General features: G+C 41.0%; 1 protein-coding gene across 1 annotated transcript in view; it reads right to left on the bottom strand.

Annotated features, from left to right (window-relative positions):
- SUSD5 (sushi domain containing 5) overlaps nucleotides 1-19,661 on the bottom strand; it is a 134,706-nt gene that overhangs the window by 62,818 nt on the left and 52,227 nt on the right. The window contains exon 4 of the mRNA XM_007948668.2: nucleotides 6,909-7,097. Coding sequence (XP_007946859.2) covers nucleotides 6,909-7,097 — 189 coding nt within the window. The remainder of the gene's footprint in view (nucleotides 1-6,908; nucleotides 7,098-19,661) is intronic.

Below are 19,661 nucleotides of genomic sequence, written 5' to 3' on the forward strand. Positions count from 1 at the left end.
TGATTCAAAAGGGCCAAAACCAGTCCATTTCAGCTCACTAATGCTGAGGATATCAATCTTTATGCGTTCCATTTCCTTTTTGACAACTTCCAATCAGTTAATACATGGAAGAGCTGTTATTCAAGGGTTTTTCTCCAAACCAAGATGGGTCTGACTCCAAGATGACTTTTCTGATCTACTCCCTCAAGATGACTTTTCTCTACTCTGAAGCAGTTCCCAAAATTGGGGGAGGGGGAAGATGTTTATTGGAAAAATAAATGTGAAAAATAGAGTGAAATACCTGGTGATATTGTGTAACATACACACACTTCTTACTTAACTTCTTACTTACTTACAGATAACTGTAAATGCTAAATCTACAGAGTAATGAAAACTTTAACATAACAGTCAGTACACTCAGCCAAGTGTAGAAAGCAGGATTCCTGCCCAGCAGCTGAAAGCACTAACAACTCTGCATTGCAGTGAGAAAATAAACACAATTTCAGACACACAAAACCTGCATTTAGTTCTCATTCTACTGGGGCCAGTAAATAACCCATTTGGCTGGCGGGTGTGGTTCATGGGACGGTGCAACTTCAGCACCTCATTAGAAATGAGGCCAGCTCATTAACCATCTCAGGGTTGACACATTCCATGGTCAGGAAGCTCAGGCCTTAGTGCTGATTTTCTGGGGGCAGGTCAATGATCAGAATTGGCTAGTAATTCCTGCCTACCACAAAGCAAGAGCATCAGAGGAAAGGACCACAGCAGAAGTTGCCTCAACTGTAGGACCACAGAAAAGGCCAGGAGGAGAAGACTCCCTCTTGCTACCACCTCATTGCCCTGCTGTCCTTTACAGCATATCTCCTTAAAAACACTGTCTATGCTTATAGTTTCCACTTACTTCCATCTCATTCTCACTTATTTTTTTTTAAATTGTAGAATATAAGAAACATAGTGAAAAATGCCCAAAGCATAAAGAAACATTTTGTGGACTGTTGTGAAACAAATATTAGTGTAACCACTACAAATACTAAGAAAGAACATGTCCACCTCCCAGCAGCCCCTTGTATGCCTATGCCCAAACAAGACTACCACTGTCCAATCCAGAAGTAACCATGATCCTGACTTTTGTGGGTTTCACTCCCTGGCTTTTAACAGTTTTACCACCTTACTTGAATGTTTTTGAACTTTATAGAATCACATAGTATGACTTCTAGTGTCTGCTTCTTTCACTCAATATACCCTTAATGTTCTCTCTAACCAAAAAACCCACTGCCATCAAGTTGATCCTGACTCATAGAGACCCAACAGGACAGAACAGAACTGCCCCATATGGTTTGCAACTTATAGAAACCTGAAAGTACTTCCTTTAAAATTTAGCCTTCTTATGACACCTCTCTCTAGATTTGCAAGGGTGTAAATCTTTATGGAAGCATACTGCCACGTCTTTCTCCTGCAGAATGGCTGGTGGGTTCAAACCGCTGATCTTATGGTTTGCAGCTGAACACTTCAATCACTTCCACCATTCATTTTTGTTGGTGTTTTTGCATGGCATTCTACTGAATCAATACATTACAATTTATAAATTCTTTCTGGACTTTTGGGTTGTTTCCAGTTTGGGGCAACCACAATCAAGGCACCATGAACATTCTTATATACACATCCTGATGCACACAGCACACATTTTATAGTATACATATTTGGGAGTAGAACTGCTGGTCAATCCGTTCTGCATAACTTCAACCTTACAAAATGCTGCCAAATTGTTTTCCAGATTTACCCTCTCACAGCAATGTATGAAACTTTCTGATACTCTTGTTATTAGCATCTTACATACCTGCCCATAGTGGCTGCAGCAATGGGCTCAAATGTGGCAATGGCTAGGAGGGTGGGACAGCACCAGGCAATGTTCTGTTGTGTTGTACATGGCGTCGCTATGAGTTGAAACAGATTTGACAGCATCTAAACAAGAGAGCTCCTATTGTGCAGCATCCTCACCAACCTTAGAATTATGAAACTTTCTAATTTTTACCAATTTGTGACTCTGTGTTTTTTGTGTAGTTGTAATACTCATTTTTCTGAAGATAATGAGGTTGAACACTTGTCACATATTCATTGGGCATTAGAATTTTCTCACATGAAGTGTCCAAGTTTCTGTGCAGTTTTCTAATTGATTTTAATTGATTCTTTACAGATTTTATGATCTATTACATAAAACTTCCTTAATCATTGTGCTGCAAATATTTTCTCCCATTCTATTGTTTATTTATTTATTTATTTTACTCTTGGAGTGTCTTTTAATGAATAGATTTCTGTTGTTTTCTTGTTATCTATTCCAGTATTTCTCAGACTTTCTGCGGATCATTAAAAAAAAAAAAAATTCCAAGTAATTGGCACACTGGTATTTTATTTAGTATGGTAATTCAGTTTGTGTGTCAACTTGGCTGGGCCTGGTTGAGTGGCTGGGCAGCTGGATGTAGTTATTCCCCATAGTAAGATTGGTAATTAACTCCATGGTGGAATGTATTGGAGCAGCTGAGTAGTTGCTTTAGGGATGTGATCTGCTTCCCGTATATAAGCAACAGCTTTGGAAATGGTCTCTAGTCTATGTCACGCTTGAACCTTGCGTGTAGCTGTGTCATTGTTCAGCAGCCTGCCATGCTCTGCCAACCTTGGGACTTACAATGGACTTGAATTAATGGTCTGCCGTGTGGTTTGGTAACATTGGGACCATACCTTTTTACTTGTCAACCTTGGGTTTGTCAGCCTCAGCAGCCAGCAGCTGAGTGAAGAAAAGCCTCCAGCTTCAGTGGGCCGGGAGCAGGAGGCAGAGCTGCAACCCAAGGCTGAGGGGCTTTCACCCAGGTCCTAGAGCCTGGCACTTTGAACTTGGACTCAAAGCCTCCAAATTGTAAGGATAAACTCCTATTTGTTAAAGTCATCCCTTTTGTGGTATATTCTTGCCAGAGTGGCACTAGGCAACCAGAACATTTGTTCATTTGGACCCGACTCATAGAGACCCTTCCTTGGGTTTCCGAGGCAGTATCACTATGGAAGTAGATTGCCCCATCTTCCTTCCGAGGAGTACATTTAGCAAAATGCAATTAAAATGAGTTAAAATAAAAATTAAAGAGCAAATAAATACATTCTAAATTTTGTTATGTTAAATAGACATAAAATTACTCTACCAAAATGTTATAATAGAAAGAGGGAAGAAAGAATATGTACAGTACAGGATATTTTCAGGGCAGTAAAACTCTCCTATGTGTGATATTATAATGGTGGATACATGACACTATAAAAAACAAAACAAACGTCACAGCCATTGAGTTGTTTTCAACTCATAGCAACCCCCATTGGGTTTCTGAGCCTATAAATCTTTCCAGAAGTAGATCTCCCCAGTCTTCCTTCTGTGAAGCAGATGGTGGGTTTGAACCAGTGACATTCTGATTAGCAGTCAAGTGCCTTAATCACTACGCCACCAGAGCTCCATTTGTCAAAACCCATAGAACTGTGCAACACAAAGAGTGAAGTCTAATATAAACTGTGGATTTTAGGTAGGAATAATGTATCAATATCGGTTCATCAATTGCAACAAATCACCACAGGTATGTTGTTAGGTGCTACTGAGTTGGCTCCAACTCAAAGCCGCCCTATGTACAGCAGAACAAAACACTGCCCGGTCCTGTGCCATCCTCACAACTGTAGCTATGTTTGAGCCCACTGTTAAAGATGCTATGTCAATCCATCTCATTGAGGGTCTTCTTTTTTTGCTGATCCACTACTTTACCAAGCAGGTCTTTCTCCAAGGACTGGTCTCTCCTGATAACATGTCCAAAGTACATGAGACAAAGTCTTGCCACACTCATTTCCAAGGAGCATTCTGGCTGCACTTCTTCCAGGACAGATCTGTTAGTTCTTCTGGCAGTCCATGGTACTTTCAATAGTCTTTGCCCACACCACAAACCAAAAGTATCAACAGTTCTTCAGTCCTTATTCACTGTCCAGCTTTCACATGCATATGAGGCTTGGGTTAGGCACACCTTAGTCTTCAAAGAGATGTCTTTGCTCTTCAGCACTTTAAAGAAGTCTTTTGCAGCAGATTTGCCCCATGCAATATATCAATTGATTTGACTGCTGCTTCCATTGGTGTTGATTGTGGACCCAAGGAATATGGAACCTGACAACTTCAGTCTTTTCTCCATTTATCATGATGTTGCCTATTGGTCCAGTTGTCAGGGTTTTCATTTTCTTTATGTTGAGGTGTAATTCATATTTCAGACTGTAGTCTTTAACTTTCATCAGTAAGGGCTTCAAGCCCTTTTCACTTTCAGCAAGAAGGTTGTGTTGTCTACCTATCACAGGTTGTTAATGAGTCTTCCTCCGATCCTGATGCTGCATTCCTCTTCATATAGTCCAGCTTCTCAGATTATTTGCTTGGCATGCAGATTGAACAAGTAGGGTGAAAGGCTACAACCCTGACGTACTCCCTTCATCTTCAACTTGAACTTGCATATGAGCAGTGGATGGGCTGTCCGACAGTCATCCCCTGGCCTTGTTTTCGCCAGGACAGATCTTGAAATAATTCTTTTTGACAAGAATACAACACCATTCCTCCTCAATTTGTCATTCCCAGCATAATAGACCATGTGACTATCTAATTCAAAATGGGCAATACCAGTCCATCTCAGCTGATTTATGCCTAGGATATCTTTATGTATTCCATTTCATTTTTGACAAAAAGATTCATACTTCGTACATTCCAGGTTCTGATTAGTAATGGATTATATGCATCTGTTTCTTCTCATTCTGAGTCATGCCATATCAGTAAATGATGGTCCCAAAAGCTTTACTCAATCCACATCATTAAGGCTGATTCTACTTCGAGAAGGCAGCTCTTCCCTAATCATATTTTGAGTGCCTTCCAATATGAAGGGCTCATCTGCAGTAGTATATCAGACAATGTTGCACTGCTATCCATAATGTTTCACTGGCCAATTCCCGCAAAAGTAGACTGTCAGGTCTTTCTACCTAGTCTGTTTTAGTCTGGAAGCTCTGTTGAAACCTGTCCACCATGGGTGGCCATGCCAGTATTTGAAATAACAGTAGCAAAGCTTAAAGCATCATAGCAACATGCATGCCACTACAATATGACAAACTGACAGATGACTGGTGGTCGTCTAGGCAGTGGGAGAATAAACTGGCCAAAATACTTTAGAAAGCTCTGTGGTGGCATTTACTAAAGCTGAACATACACATGCCCCATGAGCATCAATTTCACTCCTGGGGACCAGCAGAAATGTATTCACGTATCAAGTGACATGAATGAGAACAATCATAGTAGTGTAAAGTGTGAGAGCCATATAATGAAAATAAGCCAAATGTCCACCAACAGTTGACAGGATAAATAAATGATGGTGTGTTTACACTACGGGAGTAAACAGCAGTGGAGAAGAACAAAGCACAGCTTCCAGTCACAACGTGGATGAATCTCACATATACAACAGAGCCCTAGCTCTCATCACAGTTCCCTCATGGGATCTGCAGGTTGTTTCAGGGACAGACTCTCCTATCAATTCAGTAACATTGTGGTGCTGGAGTCATTTCCATCTACAGAGCCAGCTTCTGCTTGGTACCCAGATGTTGTGGGAGGTGAATGAGGGGTTGCTGAAGAAGTTGGGGTGAGAGGAGCCCCATGAGATTAGGGATTAGCTCACTGTCAGGCACAGGACCTGAGGTGTTTAAATCAGGAACCAGAATCCTCAGCTAGGCACTTTCCTCTGCGATGAGGGGTAGGAAGTAGGCCTGGCTGTAGCTGGAGACAGTAGGTTCTGGTGCTGGGAAAATTCTCAATGGGCTGGGTAGGGAGGAGCAGCAGATACCTAGGACCCTTAGGAATATGATGACAATAGAAAGGGGATATCTAGGGGAATCAGATCAGGTTTCAGGAGCTCAAAGTTCCCCAGGAGTCTTTTTAGTCTCAACTAGCTATGTAGATTCATATGACTACCACAGGCACATCTGTGGAAACCAGGAAACACAGCAAAGCAGCAGGGCAGCAGCAGTGACACTCTTCGGAGGGAGTAGTCCTAGAAATGGCCCTGTGCAGTTATTCTCTGTGCTTCCCTCCAACCCCAACTCTGCTCCCAGATGACTGCTCAGATACAAGGGAGTTGGACTCACATGGATGGGTGTCCATCCATCCTGAGTTAGAAGCCTCATGCTCTACAAGAACCAGCAGCTCTTGTAACAACCCATACACATAGTTTCCAGGTCCCCACCAGCGTCATGGCCAGTCACAAGAATCCCCACATGCAGGGAAGTCCAAAGCTGGGCATCTGATCAGGTGTTTAGAATTCATTTACAGTCCTCCCAGTCCAGATTACACACCAGGGGTCATTTTTACCATATACAGTGTCACCAAGTATTATGGGTAATATTCCATCTTTCTCAGATTTCCAGTGAAACAGAGCTGGAAAGATAACCCAAGATCAAATCTGTTCTTAGAGAGTTTTGTTAGCATAGTGGCTAAGACACTTGCCTGCTAACCAGACGGCTGGCGGTTCAAACCCACCAGCCACTCCTCGGAAGGAAGGTTGGGCAATCCTACTTCCGTAGTGATACTGCCTCGGAAACCCAAGGAGGGGTCGCTATGAGTCGGGGCCGACTCGACGGCACATAACAACAACATTACCCATAATACAAAAGATGAAAAGTTCAATTGTGGATATACTATGTTTGCAATTGTGTAGGAACACCAAAGTGGAGATGTTACCACATTTAGAAGTTGGGAAGAACGTCTGAAACTCTCTTTTCAAAGGAAACCTGGTGGAGAAGAACCCACCATATATAGCCACACCAGTGGAGCGGCTCTACCTGCAGAGTGAGGGCACCGGGAGGTGGCCCAGTCCTCAGGGGTGGCTTACCTTTCCCGCAGGCCTGCACCAGGCCATACCACTCCCCACAGCTATTGCACAATAAGGTGAAGGCAGTCTCACGCTGGCCCGTGACGTGGCCCGGGGCACACACGTATAGCAGTTCATCCCCCATTTCCAAGCCGGTGCGTCCCTGCAGGATGGTGTGTGGGAATGAAGGCGGGTCTCCACAGGACTTGTCTGAGGAGAAGGAATCACAGTCAGGTTTCCCAAACTATATGGAACCTCCAGCCTGTGAAAAAAACAAACTTATAAAAATAGCACACAGTTTCTGTGGGAACCACCAGTGCCCTGAACTGGTAATGTGAGTGACTGCTTGATCTCTGTGTGTAGACTGTGCATATCTGAGATAGGGGCTGCTTCTTGTTCACAGTTCTTATTCACTGTAGCATCCCCAGGCCTGGCCGAACGTCTGGCATAGATAAGGCACCCAATATTTGTTGGGTGAATAGGTGTGTTTCAAAGTGCTATAACTTTGTATTTTAAAGTTGCCAAATAATCTTGCCTTCTAATGTCTATATGAAAGGAGGACACCAAGATACATCCCTAACAATAAGCTAATTTTTAGATAAATGAATAAATGCTCTTTGTCAAAAGCTAAGATGTTATACATCTTATACAGTACAGAAGAGATGTCTCTCTTATTCCCAACCCCAAAGGTGACCATGATTAACAGTCTGGTATCTTCACATAAATGCAGGTACATGTGTGTGTATACATGTATAAATGCACATACATACATGCATACACACATACACATATAAAACATGCTTCTGTGAAGTTTACAGCCAAGAAAACCCTAAGGAACAGTTCTACTCTGTAACACATGGCATCACCATGGGTCAGAATGGACTCAATGGCAACAGGAGATATATATATATATATATGCATATGAAACCAAAAAACAAAACTCACTGTCCTCGAGTTGGATCCGACTCATAGCGACCCCTCCTTGGGTTTCTGAAGGGGTATCACTACAGAATTAGATTGCCCAGCCTTCCTTCTAAGGAGTGGCTGGTGGGTTTGAACTGCCAGCTTTCTGATTAGCAGTCAAATGCATATATATATACATATATATATAAAAACAAACCTTTCCTAAAAAAATACCTTGGAACACTTCCAACATTAGTACTATAATCTATTTTACATTATTTAATCATTAAACAGTTGTGCTGAGTCCAATTTTTCACTATGACAAACAGAGTACAATGAACATCCTCATATGGACATCTTTGTACCTATTTTCTTTGGATAAATTTCTAGTAGTAGAACCACTGAAATCAATGGGATGCAGTCATTTTGTTTTTCAAAGTTAGTAAGTTTTAGTTCACATTTCCTCTTCTAATTTCACATACTGCTTTCATTAAGTCATCATAGAGTCAAAGTATATAAGCAAACTACATATGGCTTAAAAGAAGACATGCTGAGAAAACATGAATATAGAAAAAACTTGTGCTTTAAACCATCTTGACGGGCCTGACAGCTTGTAGTTTTGGCAGTGCTGTCTTCAACACGGTCACTGCTAGATGCATTATTTAACAGGAGAGAGACTTTCAAATAATAGTGTGGATTGTATTTCAGGAAGACATCACATAGGGCCACATGTGAACCCAAACCACCTTGACTGTGGACCCTAGGAGAACGAGTACTTATTTCATGGCAAGTAGGGACAGGCAGACATCCTAAAAGCTGCCACACATCCAGGGGCATCCCACTCAGCAGGGGGCCATCACCCTCGAGTTCGCTTGGTCTAAGGAGAGCATCCTGTGAAGAACTGCCCGAAGTCCTCAGCCTCAGTCAAATCAGGCTAGACTGAATTCCACTGGCATCTCAGTAGCAAAAGCCTCAGCCTCTCTCGCCACCATCGTCAGCTGCCCACACTCACATTGGATGACCCAGTCTTTGCTCCTCCTACAATGATCTAGTTCCAGAAAACTAGAGGCTCTTCATCACTCACTCACTCACCTTCCAAGCTAGGCAGCCTGACAATACTTTCATTCTCATGTATATCTACTTCCCAAATACAATACCAGCTCCTTGGAAGGAAAATCCAGGAGCTGAGTAACTGGTATATGAGTGGCTAAAGCAGAACACCAGGCCAAATTCACACCCAACCAGACTCATGGGATCATCTCCCTTGAAATTAATTTCCAGGAAGACATGGGCTAGAATATGGCTCAGGAAAGCCACAATAATGCTCCTGAGGGTCTGCGAACATGTACCACATATTTCTGGAATTCCCACAAATGTTCAAGACAGGAAACATACTGTTTCTTAGCTGGTATGTTTTCAGAAGCTCCAGAACAACAGTTCTATGTGTTAACTCCACCAACAGCGTGCCAAAAACACCACTCATATCCAGGTGCAACCTGAATTAGTTCCTTTCAACAAGCTTCCCATCTTGAACCTCACAAGGAAGGTATGGAAAGCAGCTGGCTACATACCTGGACATTCTCGTCTCCCAGGCAACTCCCATTTGGGCAGTGTTTACTGCTACTTCTCAGTTAATCTACAGGCAGGGAATGTGGTTTGTGGATTTCTCAGACATTAGAGCTATGTTTCAACATCAAGAGCAATTTCTATTATTTTTCCTTCCAAGGAAAGATTTTATCAAAGGACTTATCTAATAAACAAATACTTATTAATAAACAATGATTCATTTTTCAATTTAAAAAGGCACACACACCTGCCAGTCAGAGCAGTTTCCACAAAGGGTTGGGAACTCATATGAAATGTGATGCTTTTATTTTGAGAAAAGACTTCCATCATAATCTTTGAAATTCTAAAGAAGAGCCCGCAAACTCGCATTTTTATTTTACAAACCAAAGATATGAAAATTCTGACACAAGTGCTTGACCTTTCCCTCTTGCTTTTGGTGTTACCTGAACTATGTGAGGGACATTGGTAGCTCAGTGGTAGAATTCTCATTTTCCATGAAGGAGACCTGGGTTCCCAGCTAATGCACACTAAGCACAGCCACCACACATCTGTCAGCTAAGATGCTGAACTGGTTTCAGGGGCTGTCTTAGTTCTCTAGTGCTGCTATAGCAGAAATAGCACAAGTGGATGGCTTTAACAAACAGAAGTGTATCTTCTCATAGTTTGGGAGGCCGTAAGTCCAAGTTCAGGGTACCAGCTCTAGGGGAAGGCTTCCCTCTCTGTTGGCTCTACGGGAGGGTCCTTGTCTCCTTTCAACATCTGTGGGCTTGGTGTTCCTTGGTGATCTCCATGTACCTACCATGTCTAGGAACACCCTGGGTCTAGGAAGTTCTCAGTGCAGGGACCCTGGGTCCAAAGGACACACTCTGCTCCTGGCTTTGTTTTCCTAGTGGTAGTCAGGTCCCTCTGATCTCTCTTTGCTTAATTTATACCTCAAAAGAAATTGACTCAAAATACAATATAATCGTACAGACTGTACCCTGCCTCGTCAACACAACTGCCTCTAATTCTGCTTCATTAATATCACAGAGGTTAGGATTTACCATATGTGTGATAATTACATCACATCACAAAATGAAGGATGATTACATAATACTGAAAATCACGGCCTAGCCAAGCTGACACATATTTTGGGGGGACACAATTCAATCCATAATATCGGTGCTTTCTGATGAAGGCAAACCAGGAAAAAAGTATATCTGATGATGTACTCCCACAACCAGCCAATGAAAATGGTGATCCTGATCATGAGGATGTCACAGGATCAGGAAGCATTTCATTCCATTGCACATGGGCTGGCCATGAGTCAGAGGGCCAACTCAACAGACAGCAGCTAGCAACAACAAAGCTATGTGAAAAAGCTGTCTACAGTTCCCTCCTGCCCAGTTCCTTCCTACCTCACTGCACGCAATACAAGCCGGCATTGCCCTCTCCATTCTGCCCAACTCTACTGTTGGCGCTCAAACTCTATCAATAGTTCTCAAACTTCAGTGTACATCAGAATCAACGGAGGGATTATAAAAACACAGACTGCCATTGTTTTGGAGTTTGTGACTTAGTAGATCTGGGTTGGTGCCTAAGAATTTGCATTTCTAATAAGTTTTCAGGTGATGCTGATGATGCTAATCCAGGGGCCATGGAAAACCATTGCTCTAGATTAAAAAAAAAAAAAAAAAAGGCTACTCTGAATAACAGGCAAAACTAATTATGATGATAGGAATCAGAACAGAGATTGCTTCCTGCTCTGGTCAAGAGAGGCTGAAGATTAACACAAAAAGACTCTAGGGAACTTTCTGGGGTGAAGGAAATGTTCTAGATCTTAATGAGAGTTTTGATTGCACAAGTGTAAACATTTGATATAAATTATGCCTCAATGAAATAAATTTAAAAACATAAAATCTGAAAATTATTCAGCATGAGATAAAAATGACTGAAAATTATTCACAACCTCTCCCAAGGGGATATGCATTTGACAGGGTTCCATACCTTAAGGCAGTGGTTTTCAGCTTGCAGGCTTTCTACCCTGGAAGCATTACAGTATTTGCAAGGAATATGCTAGTTCATAGTGGCCCCATGAGTGTCAGAGTAGAACTATGCTCCATAGGGTTCTCAATGGCTGATTTTCTGGAAGTAGATTGCCAGGCTTCTGAAGCATCTCTGGTGGACTTAAACTTACAACTTTTGGTTAGCAGCTGAGTGCATTCCATTTTGCACCAAGGTCACCATGAGTCAAAATCTACTATAATCAAAGGCAGCTGGTACTAGTAGGCTGGTTCATGTGCAAAGATACCTTGTGTCAATGAATAAACTGTTACCAATGAATAAAGTGAAATCAATTACAACATGAAAATCTGCATAGTAACAGTTCCTGAGCTTCCTCTCCTAAAAAACTATTGAAAATATTTTCTAAAATGAAATGATATAGTGTCCAAGATTTGCTTTAGAATAGTCCAAGAGGAGAAAAATGTGGGGAAAAATACATGACGTTAAATTGGCAAAATATTGATAATGATTGGTGATGGGTACATGGGGATTTATTATACTAGTCTCCCTATTGCTGTGTTTGAAAGTTTTCATAATAAAAAGTTTTTTAAATTTCCGTATAAATAACTCTTACTCAAGTCAGAAAACTTGAAAAACTCATAGGGAAAAACACTGCAGGGAGAAAAAAAATAAAAATTCTCCTATAATCTCAACAATAATAACCATTGTTAATATGGTTTTTAGCCTTCAGTTTTACACATACACACAGACACAGAGTATTATGCCACACTACGAAATAAACTGTTCTGTAGCTTTTTAATTCAACATTTTATTGTGACATTTTCCCCATAAACAAATATTTGTATTACTTGTATTTATTTGTAAGTGACTATCCATGATTGCATTGTATGGTTTTATCATAATGGACTCCTTATTGTTGGATATTACCTCTGTTTCCATTTGTTCCCTAAGTAATGAACATCTTTGTAACATATCTTTGTACTTATGCACACTAATTTCTCTAGAATAAATCCTCAAAGTGTGAATGATGATGAAGGGGAATGCATATTTTTTAAGCTTCTGATAAACTCAGCCAAATTGAATGAGTCATTACAAATTTACTACCCATGATAGATACGTTTGACAATTTCTCCTCAGAACACTGGGTATTCTCATTCTTTGTAAACTTAAGACAATTTTACACTAATCTAGTAATCTAGAAGAGATCTACATATATCAGTATAATAATCCTTTATTTTATTTTCCCAAATTCTCAATGAATTAACCGAGTGTTGACCGTCACTGCTTTCATCCTCTTCCTACTGATTTGAAGATTCACCTTCCTCTTACTACACACATTGAAACCTGGGAAAGCTGACCTCCACAGGACTGCCTTGTTTTTCTGGGTCTCATGAGTTTTCCACCTGTCACAGGTTGCAGTCTTACCCTTTTCTTTCAATTTCTGTTAGTGGAAAATATTTGAGTTTTTCTTCTCTGACAGGTTTCTGCCTTATACAGGTTCCAGCTTTCACAGGTTTTACTGTACATATATATGTTTGATGCTTTTAGTCTTCTGTATTGATGCATTTGCCTATTTGTGTCTCAGCATCAGACGAATTTGCTTACTGTGGCTTTAAAATGTGCTTGCTATCTGAGCCTCTCTCATTGGGGGAATGGCAATCATTCAGTGTGATGGAAGCATAGAGTACAAGGAGGAGGAAAGGGACTAGCAAGCAATGAGGCTGGAGCAGGTGTCAGTTGATGAAAGGCCTTATAAAGTGTCATATTACCCAATGAGCAAGGTAAGCACAGGCTTACTTGTGCTTATTTACTAATCTGTAGTGAAAATTTTCACATTTTTCCATCACATCAAAGATTCTGCTTCTAGGTATGGTTGGCATCTGTCTCTCTCCCAACCCCACAGCACCTTTCTACAGAATCAAAGCCTCTTTCCAAATTTACGATCCCTGACAGGGATGGTGTACCCAGTAAGCAAGGTAAGCACAGGCTTACTTGTGTTTACTTACTAATCTGTAGTGAATTTCTGTTAAATACAGATTCATAAGTAAGCACAAGTAAGTCCATGCTTACTTTGCTTATTGGATAATCTGCCCCTGGCTTTATAAGCCAGATAAGAAGTCTGGAATTCATCAGAGAAGAATGGGGGAACCAAGAAAGAGCTTAAACCATGGAATAACATGATCCTCTAGGCACTTTAGAAAGAGTATCATCTGCAGCGTAGAGAATAGATTGAGGAAATGAGACTGGAGGACTGGTTAGGCGGCTGCCAGAGTGGTTTGGGGTAACAAGGCAGAAGCTGAAGTGGAAGTGCAGATGAGAGTACCTGCAACTGTTCTACCATTTACACGTTCTCCTCTTCTGGTGAGTAGAGTGCCAAGGAGTTTCCTTCTAGGTCAAACCTGTATTGATAATAGCTATGATGACCACATAATTTATTATACATACCAGGACAGTTTCGAATATTTATTGACCAATTATATTTCTTCAACATTTTGCTACTGTAGTTTTTATCTTTTTCTTAGTAATCTATAAGAGATCTACATATATCAGTATAATAATTCTAGCTGTATGACCTTGAGCAAATTACTTAACCTTGTTGTGCCTCATTTGTGAAATAAAGAATAACTTCCTTCAAGATTGTTGTGAGCATTAAATGAGTTAACACATGTGAAATAAAGAAAGGTTGGGCAATCTACTTCCGTAGTGATACTGCCTTGGCAACCCAAGGAGGGGTCGCTAGGAGTTGGGTCCGACTCAATGGCACATAACAACAACAACAAAGCAGTGTTCGCTATTATTATTCTTTTCCTGAGGTGCAGAATATGAAGCCTATGCAAAGTTCATGATCACAGCTGTAGGTTCCAAGAGAAGTGGTGAAGATGTTTGCATCAGGGTCGAATGGGTCTTGGGATCTGCTGTGGCAGGTAGGGGAAGAGCAGAGACAGAAAAGTGTATGAGTGAGAGTTCCCAGCTGCACCATGACCTGAGACACAAAGCACCAAACCTCTCTGTTCTTCACTTTCCTCATCTGAAAAAAGAGGATGTTAATACTCTCCCCACAGTATTGCTTTGAGGATTAAGTGAGATAATATATACAGGAACACTCTGACAAAATACCATTTTGGAATCGTAGAATATGATAGAAGCTACTATATGATTTTTTTTTCTTTTTCTTTATTTTATTAAGGTATTACTTATACACAACAAAACACTGATTTTAAGTGCACAGCTTAATTAATTTTGGTAAATGTATACAGTCGTGTATTCACCACTACAATCAAGGCATAGAACAGCTCCTTCACCCTAAACTGTTTCTTCCTTGCCCTTGATCTTGGATCCATCTGCCCACCTCACATCAAGAAACCAGTGAACTACTTTGTCACTGGCAGTTGTGCCTTTTTTAGAATTTCATACAAATGAGTTCATACAATATGAAAACCTTTGTGTTCAGCTCTTTTTAATTTGTTGTTGTTGGTTGCCACTGAGTTGACTCTAACTCATGGTGATCCCATAAGTCCAGAGTAGAAATGCTCCATAGGGTTTTCAAGGCTGTGCCCCTTCGAATGCTGATCACCAGGCCTTTCTTTCAAGGTGCTCCTGGGTGGGGTCAAACTGCCAACCTTTTGGCTACTCATGCACTTAACTATTTGTACCACCCAGAGAATGTCATTGAAATCCACTCATATTTTTACATATACTAATATTTCATTCCGTTTACTGCTGAACAGTAATCCATGATATAAATATATCACAATTTTTTGATCCATTCACCTGTTGATGGACATTTGGGTTACTTCCAGTTTTTGCTTTTACCTACAAAGTTGCTTAAACATTTGTGTACATCTATTTTTTTAAATTTTAGATATAATCAACATATCATAAAATTCACCACTTACAAGTATATAATTCAATGGTTTTTAGTATAGTTACCGACTTATACAACCATCGCCACTATCTAATTCCAGAATGTTTTTATCACCCCATACCAACTAGCAATCACTCTCCATCACACCCCTTCCCCTAGCCCTGGGCAATCACTGATCTACTTTCTGTCTCTATTCATTTCCCTATTCTGGATGTTTCGTATAAATGGAACCATACAATGTGTGGTCTTTGTGACTGGTTTCTTTCACTTAGTGTAACATTTTCAAGGTTCATCCATCTGTGGTCTGTATAGTACTTCATTCCTTTTTATTGCTGAAAAATATTTCATTGTATGCATAAACCACAATTTATTTATCCACTCGTCAGCTGATGGACATTTGGTTTATTTCTACTTTTTGGCTATTATATATAATGCTTCTAAGAACATTCACGTACAATGTTTTGTGTGTGAACGTTTTTTTAACTCTGCTGGGCATATAGCCAGGAGTGGAATTGCTGGTTTCTTATTTAATTTTTGAGAGCAACCATCAAAACTGTTTTCCACAGTGGATGCACCATCTTACATTCCCCCCAGTAAAGCATGAGGCTTCCAATTTCTCCACATCCGTGTGAACACTTGCTATCTTCTTCTTCTTCTTTTTTTTTTTAATTGTTATAGCTATCCTAGTGGGTATGACATGGCATGCATATACATTTTTGTGTGGTTACATGTTTTCACTTCTCTTGGACAAATACCTAGGCATGGAACTTCTGGGTTGTAGAGTACAGGGAAGGAGGCCTTGTGGTACAGTGGTTAAGTGCTTGGTTGTAAACTGAAAGGTCAGTGGTTCAAATCTACCAGCCACTCTGCTGGAGAAAGATGTAGAGAAAGAACTGTTACACCCTTAGAAACCATATGGGGAAGTTCTATTCTGTCCTATCGGGTCACTATGACTCAGAATTGACTTGACAGCAACAGGCATGGTTTTCTGGGATAGGGTCACATGTGTTAGAATTGACCCTACAGCTATAGGTTGTACGGTATATGCAAATTACATTGTCCTCAATGATTTTGTTAAGATTATGGGCTGACTTACTGGAAACAGTGTGACATCAAGGTGAAGAAACTATGCTATTCTCACTCTGTGTAGCGGGCATGTGGAACAGATAGTGATCACAATCACAGCTCATACTCATCGTGGTCTTACTCTGTGCCGGGCACTGGACTAAGTGATTTTTTTGTATTATCTCATTTTGTCCTCTTGACAACCCTATGGCATGGATTCTAATATTCCAAAGACAATTAAGTGGTAGAGCCAAGATTTGAACCCAGGAATTCTGGCTACAAAGCATGAGGCTTCCAATTTCTCCACATCCATGTAAACACTTGCTATTTTCTGTTTTTTTTTTTTAAATTATTATAGCCATCCTAGAGGGTATGACATGACATGCATATGTATTTTTGTGTAGTTACATGTTTTCATTTCTCTTGGATAAATACCTAGGCATGGAACTTCTGGAATTCTGGCTACAAAGTCCCTGGGTCTAACTACCATGCACTATTGTCTCCCAGATCTTGTTTCCTCCCAGCACACCAGGTTTTAGCTCTGTTAAGCTTTCTTGTTATAAACAGACAATGTGCTCTTCCCCTCAGGGGCTGGGAGTGCTTTACAGAGAGCACAAGTTTGGGGTCCCTAATCTCCTACTAGACTAGCAGCCAAAATGACCTTCAGAAAATGTTCAAAAAATGCCACATCACTTCTTAGCCGAAAACTTTGCAACAGTTTCCCATTTCCCCTTAAAATTCAATTTAACCTCCTTATAAACGAGCCCTAATGGTACAGTGGTTAAGTGCTGGGCTGCTAACTAAAAGGTGGGCAGTTCAAACCCACCAGCCACCTCATGGGATGAAGATGAGGCAGTCTGCTTCTGTAAAGATTTACAACCTTGGAAACTCTATGAGGAAGTTCTACTTGTCCTATAGGGTCTCTATGAGTCAGTGGGTTTAACTTCCCCATCCCTGCATAGCCAGTTCTTTTACCAACCTCTCCACTCTATCTTGAACTGCTGTGTCCTTGCCTAAAACCATCTAGGCATACTATTCCTCAAATGCATCAGACTTTTTCTTGCCTTCTGCTTGACAGGGTTATCCAGTCTAGAATACTCTCTTCTCCCAGATCCATTACACCAAGTCCAAACCAGATGCTGTTCAGCTGATTCCACCTTGTGGCAACCCCATACATGTCAGTGTAGGATTGTGCTCCACAGAGGTGTTTTCCTTTGTGGTGTCTTTATTTTTAATTTTAAATATTTTAAAAAATTTTTATTATGATTTAGGTGAAAGTTTATGAGCAAATTCATATTCCACAAAGCAGTTCATACACATTGTTTCATGACATTGACTGCAATCCCCACAGTGTAACAGCTCTCTTCCCACTTCCTTCCTGTAGTTACCTCTTCCCTGTGTCCTTCTTTCCTATGCATTCCTGCCCCCTGAGCTATCTCCTGTGCAAATACTGCCCTTCTGATCTCCCATGATTGAGTGTTCTTTGGGGTATCTACCTGGTGTAAACATTCACTCTATATGCCTGTCTATTGTTTGGCTGGAAGCTACAGGAATGAGTTCAATTCCAGGCCTGAAAGGTAATTAGGGGCCATAGTCTCAAGGGTTTCACCAGTCTCTATCAGACCAGTAAGCCTGGTCTTTTTTATGATTCTGAGTTTTGTTCCACATTTTTCTCCCACTCTATCCAAGATCTCCTGCACTGATCCCTTTCCAAGTAGTTGAAGGTGGTAGCTGGGTACCATCTAGTTCTGCCAGTCTCATGGTCATGCAGGCTGAGGTTCACATAGTCCACTAGTCCCTTGGACTAATTGTTTCCATGTGTCTTTGGTTTTCTTCTTTCTTATTTGCTCCAGACAAGGACAGACTAATTGTTGCATCTTAGATGGCCACCTGCAAGCTTTTAAGACCCAGTTGCTATTCACCAGAGTAGTATGCTTTCATAATTTTCAAGACAATGATCTTTCTAAAGGCCTTTCTTCTGAGGTGCCTCTGGTTGGGTGTGAACTGCCACTTTTCACTTAGTAGTCAAGTACTTAACCATTTGCATCACCCAGAGACACCTATACCAAGGCCAGAGGACTACAAAATCCACAAGAGATGTGAGATGGAGCACAGACAGGCCTTTACTAGGAGGAGAAAGAGAGTTGGAAGACTCACCACATGCCAATATTTCACCTACCTCTGGGACACTGGAGTTACCAGACATGGGCTGCAGGAATGTAAACATGGGGGATCCCAAAGTATTGATGGAAGCATAGTTCTAGGCACAAACCCTGGCCTTAACACTATCCCAGAGGGAGGTCTTAAAATCTTTCAAGTGGCCATTTAAGATGTAACTATTGGTCTCCTATCATCTGGAGCAAAGAAGAGTGAACAAAATCAAAGTCATTTGGAAACAATTCGTCCAAAGATATGGTGGACCACGAAGACCCCAGCCTTCATGACCCTGAGAACAGAAGAACTAGATGATGCCCAGCTTCCACTGCCAACCACTCAGAAAGGGATCAAAATTGGAGATCTTGGATAGAATGGGAGGAAAAATGGACAACAAAATTCAAAAACACAAAAATGACCAAATTACTGGTCAAATAGAGACTGGTAGAACCACCGAGACTATGGCTCCAGGTCATCCTTTGGGCCTGGCAGTGGACACACTTCAATGTATTGGCTCTCAGTCCAATAGTAGAAACACTTACAAGTAGAACACCTACCCCAGGGAGATACACCCCTTAGATCAATCAGCCATGAGACATCAAAGGGGCAGCATTCATATACACGGAAAGCTGGACAGACAGGAACACAGAGACAAGAAGGGTACAGGGAAGGGGCAGTCACAGGGAGGGGAGGGGAAGAGAGGTTTTTATGGTTGAGGATTATAATGGGGTGTGAAATCAAATGTGCATGAACTGGTGAATGTAAAATGAATCTGCTTTGTAAATCTGCACCTAAATCACAATAAAAAAATTTAAAAAGAAAGAAAGAATACCCCAGAGGTTAAACCACAGGCTGAGAATAGATACTTAGGAGGGAGATAATTTAAAGTTATATAAGAAATGCAAGAATTAATGTGCATTGTGAAAAATTTAAAACAAATAAAGTATTGAACGTGAGCTACATGTTTCCCTTCAGCCCCAACCCTGATTCCTTTCCAAAGGGTGTCCCCTTCAGATATGTCTACTTAGGGGGAAGGCATTTCACATACATAGACATTTACACATACACACAAAAGTAAGGTTTTTACAAAGCATAAATTAGATGACAATATACATATTCAGAGGGAGCTCTGGTAGCATAGTGCCTAAGGCACTTGACTGCTAACCAGAAGGCTGGTGGTTCAAACCCACCAGCTACTCCTCGGAAGGAAGATGGGG

The sequence above is a fragment of the Orycteropus afer genome, unplaced genomic scaffold (assembly GCF_000298275.1).
Source record: "Orycteropus afer afer isolate SDZICR_OR568_19922 unplaced genomic scaffold, OryAfe1.0 scaffold00218, whole genome shotgun sequence".
In the NCBI taxonomy this organism is placed as follows: Eukaryota; Metazoa; Chordata; class Mammalia; order Tubulidentata; family Orycteropodidae; genus Orycteropus; species Orycteropus afer.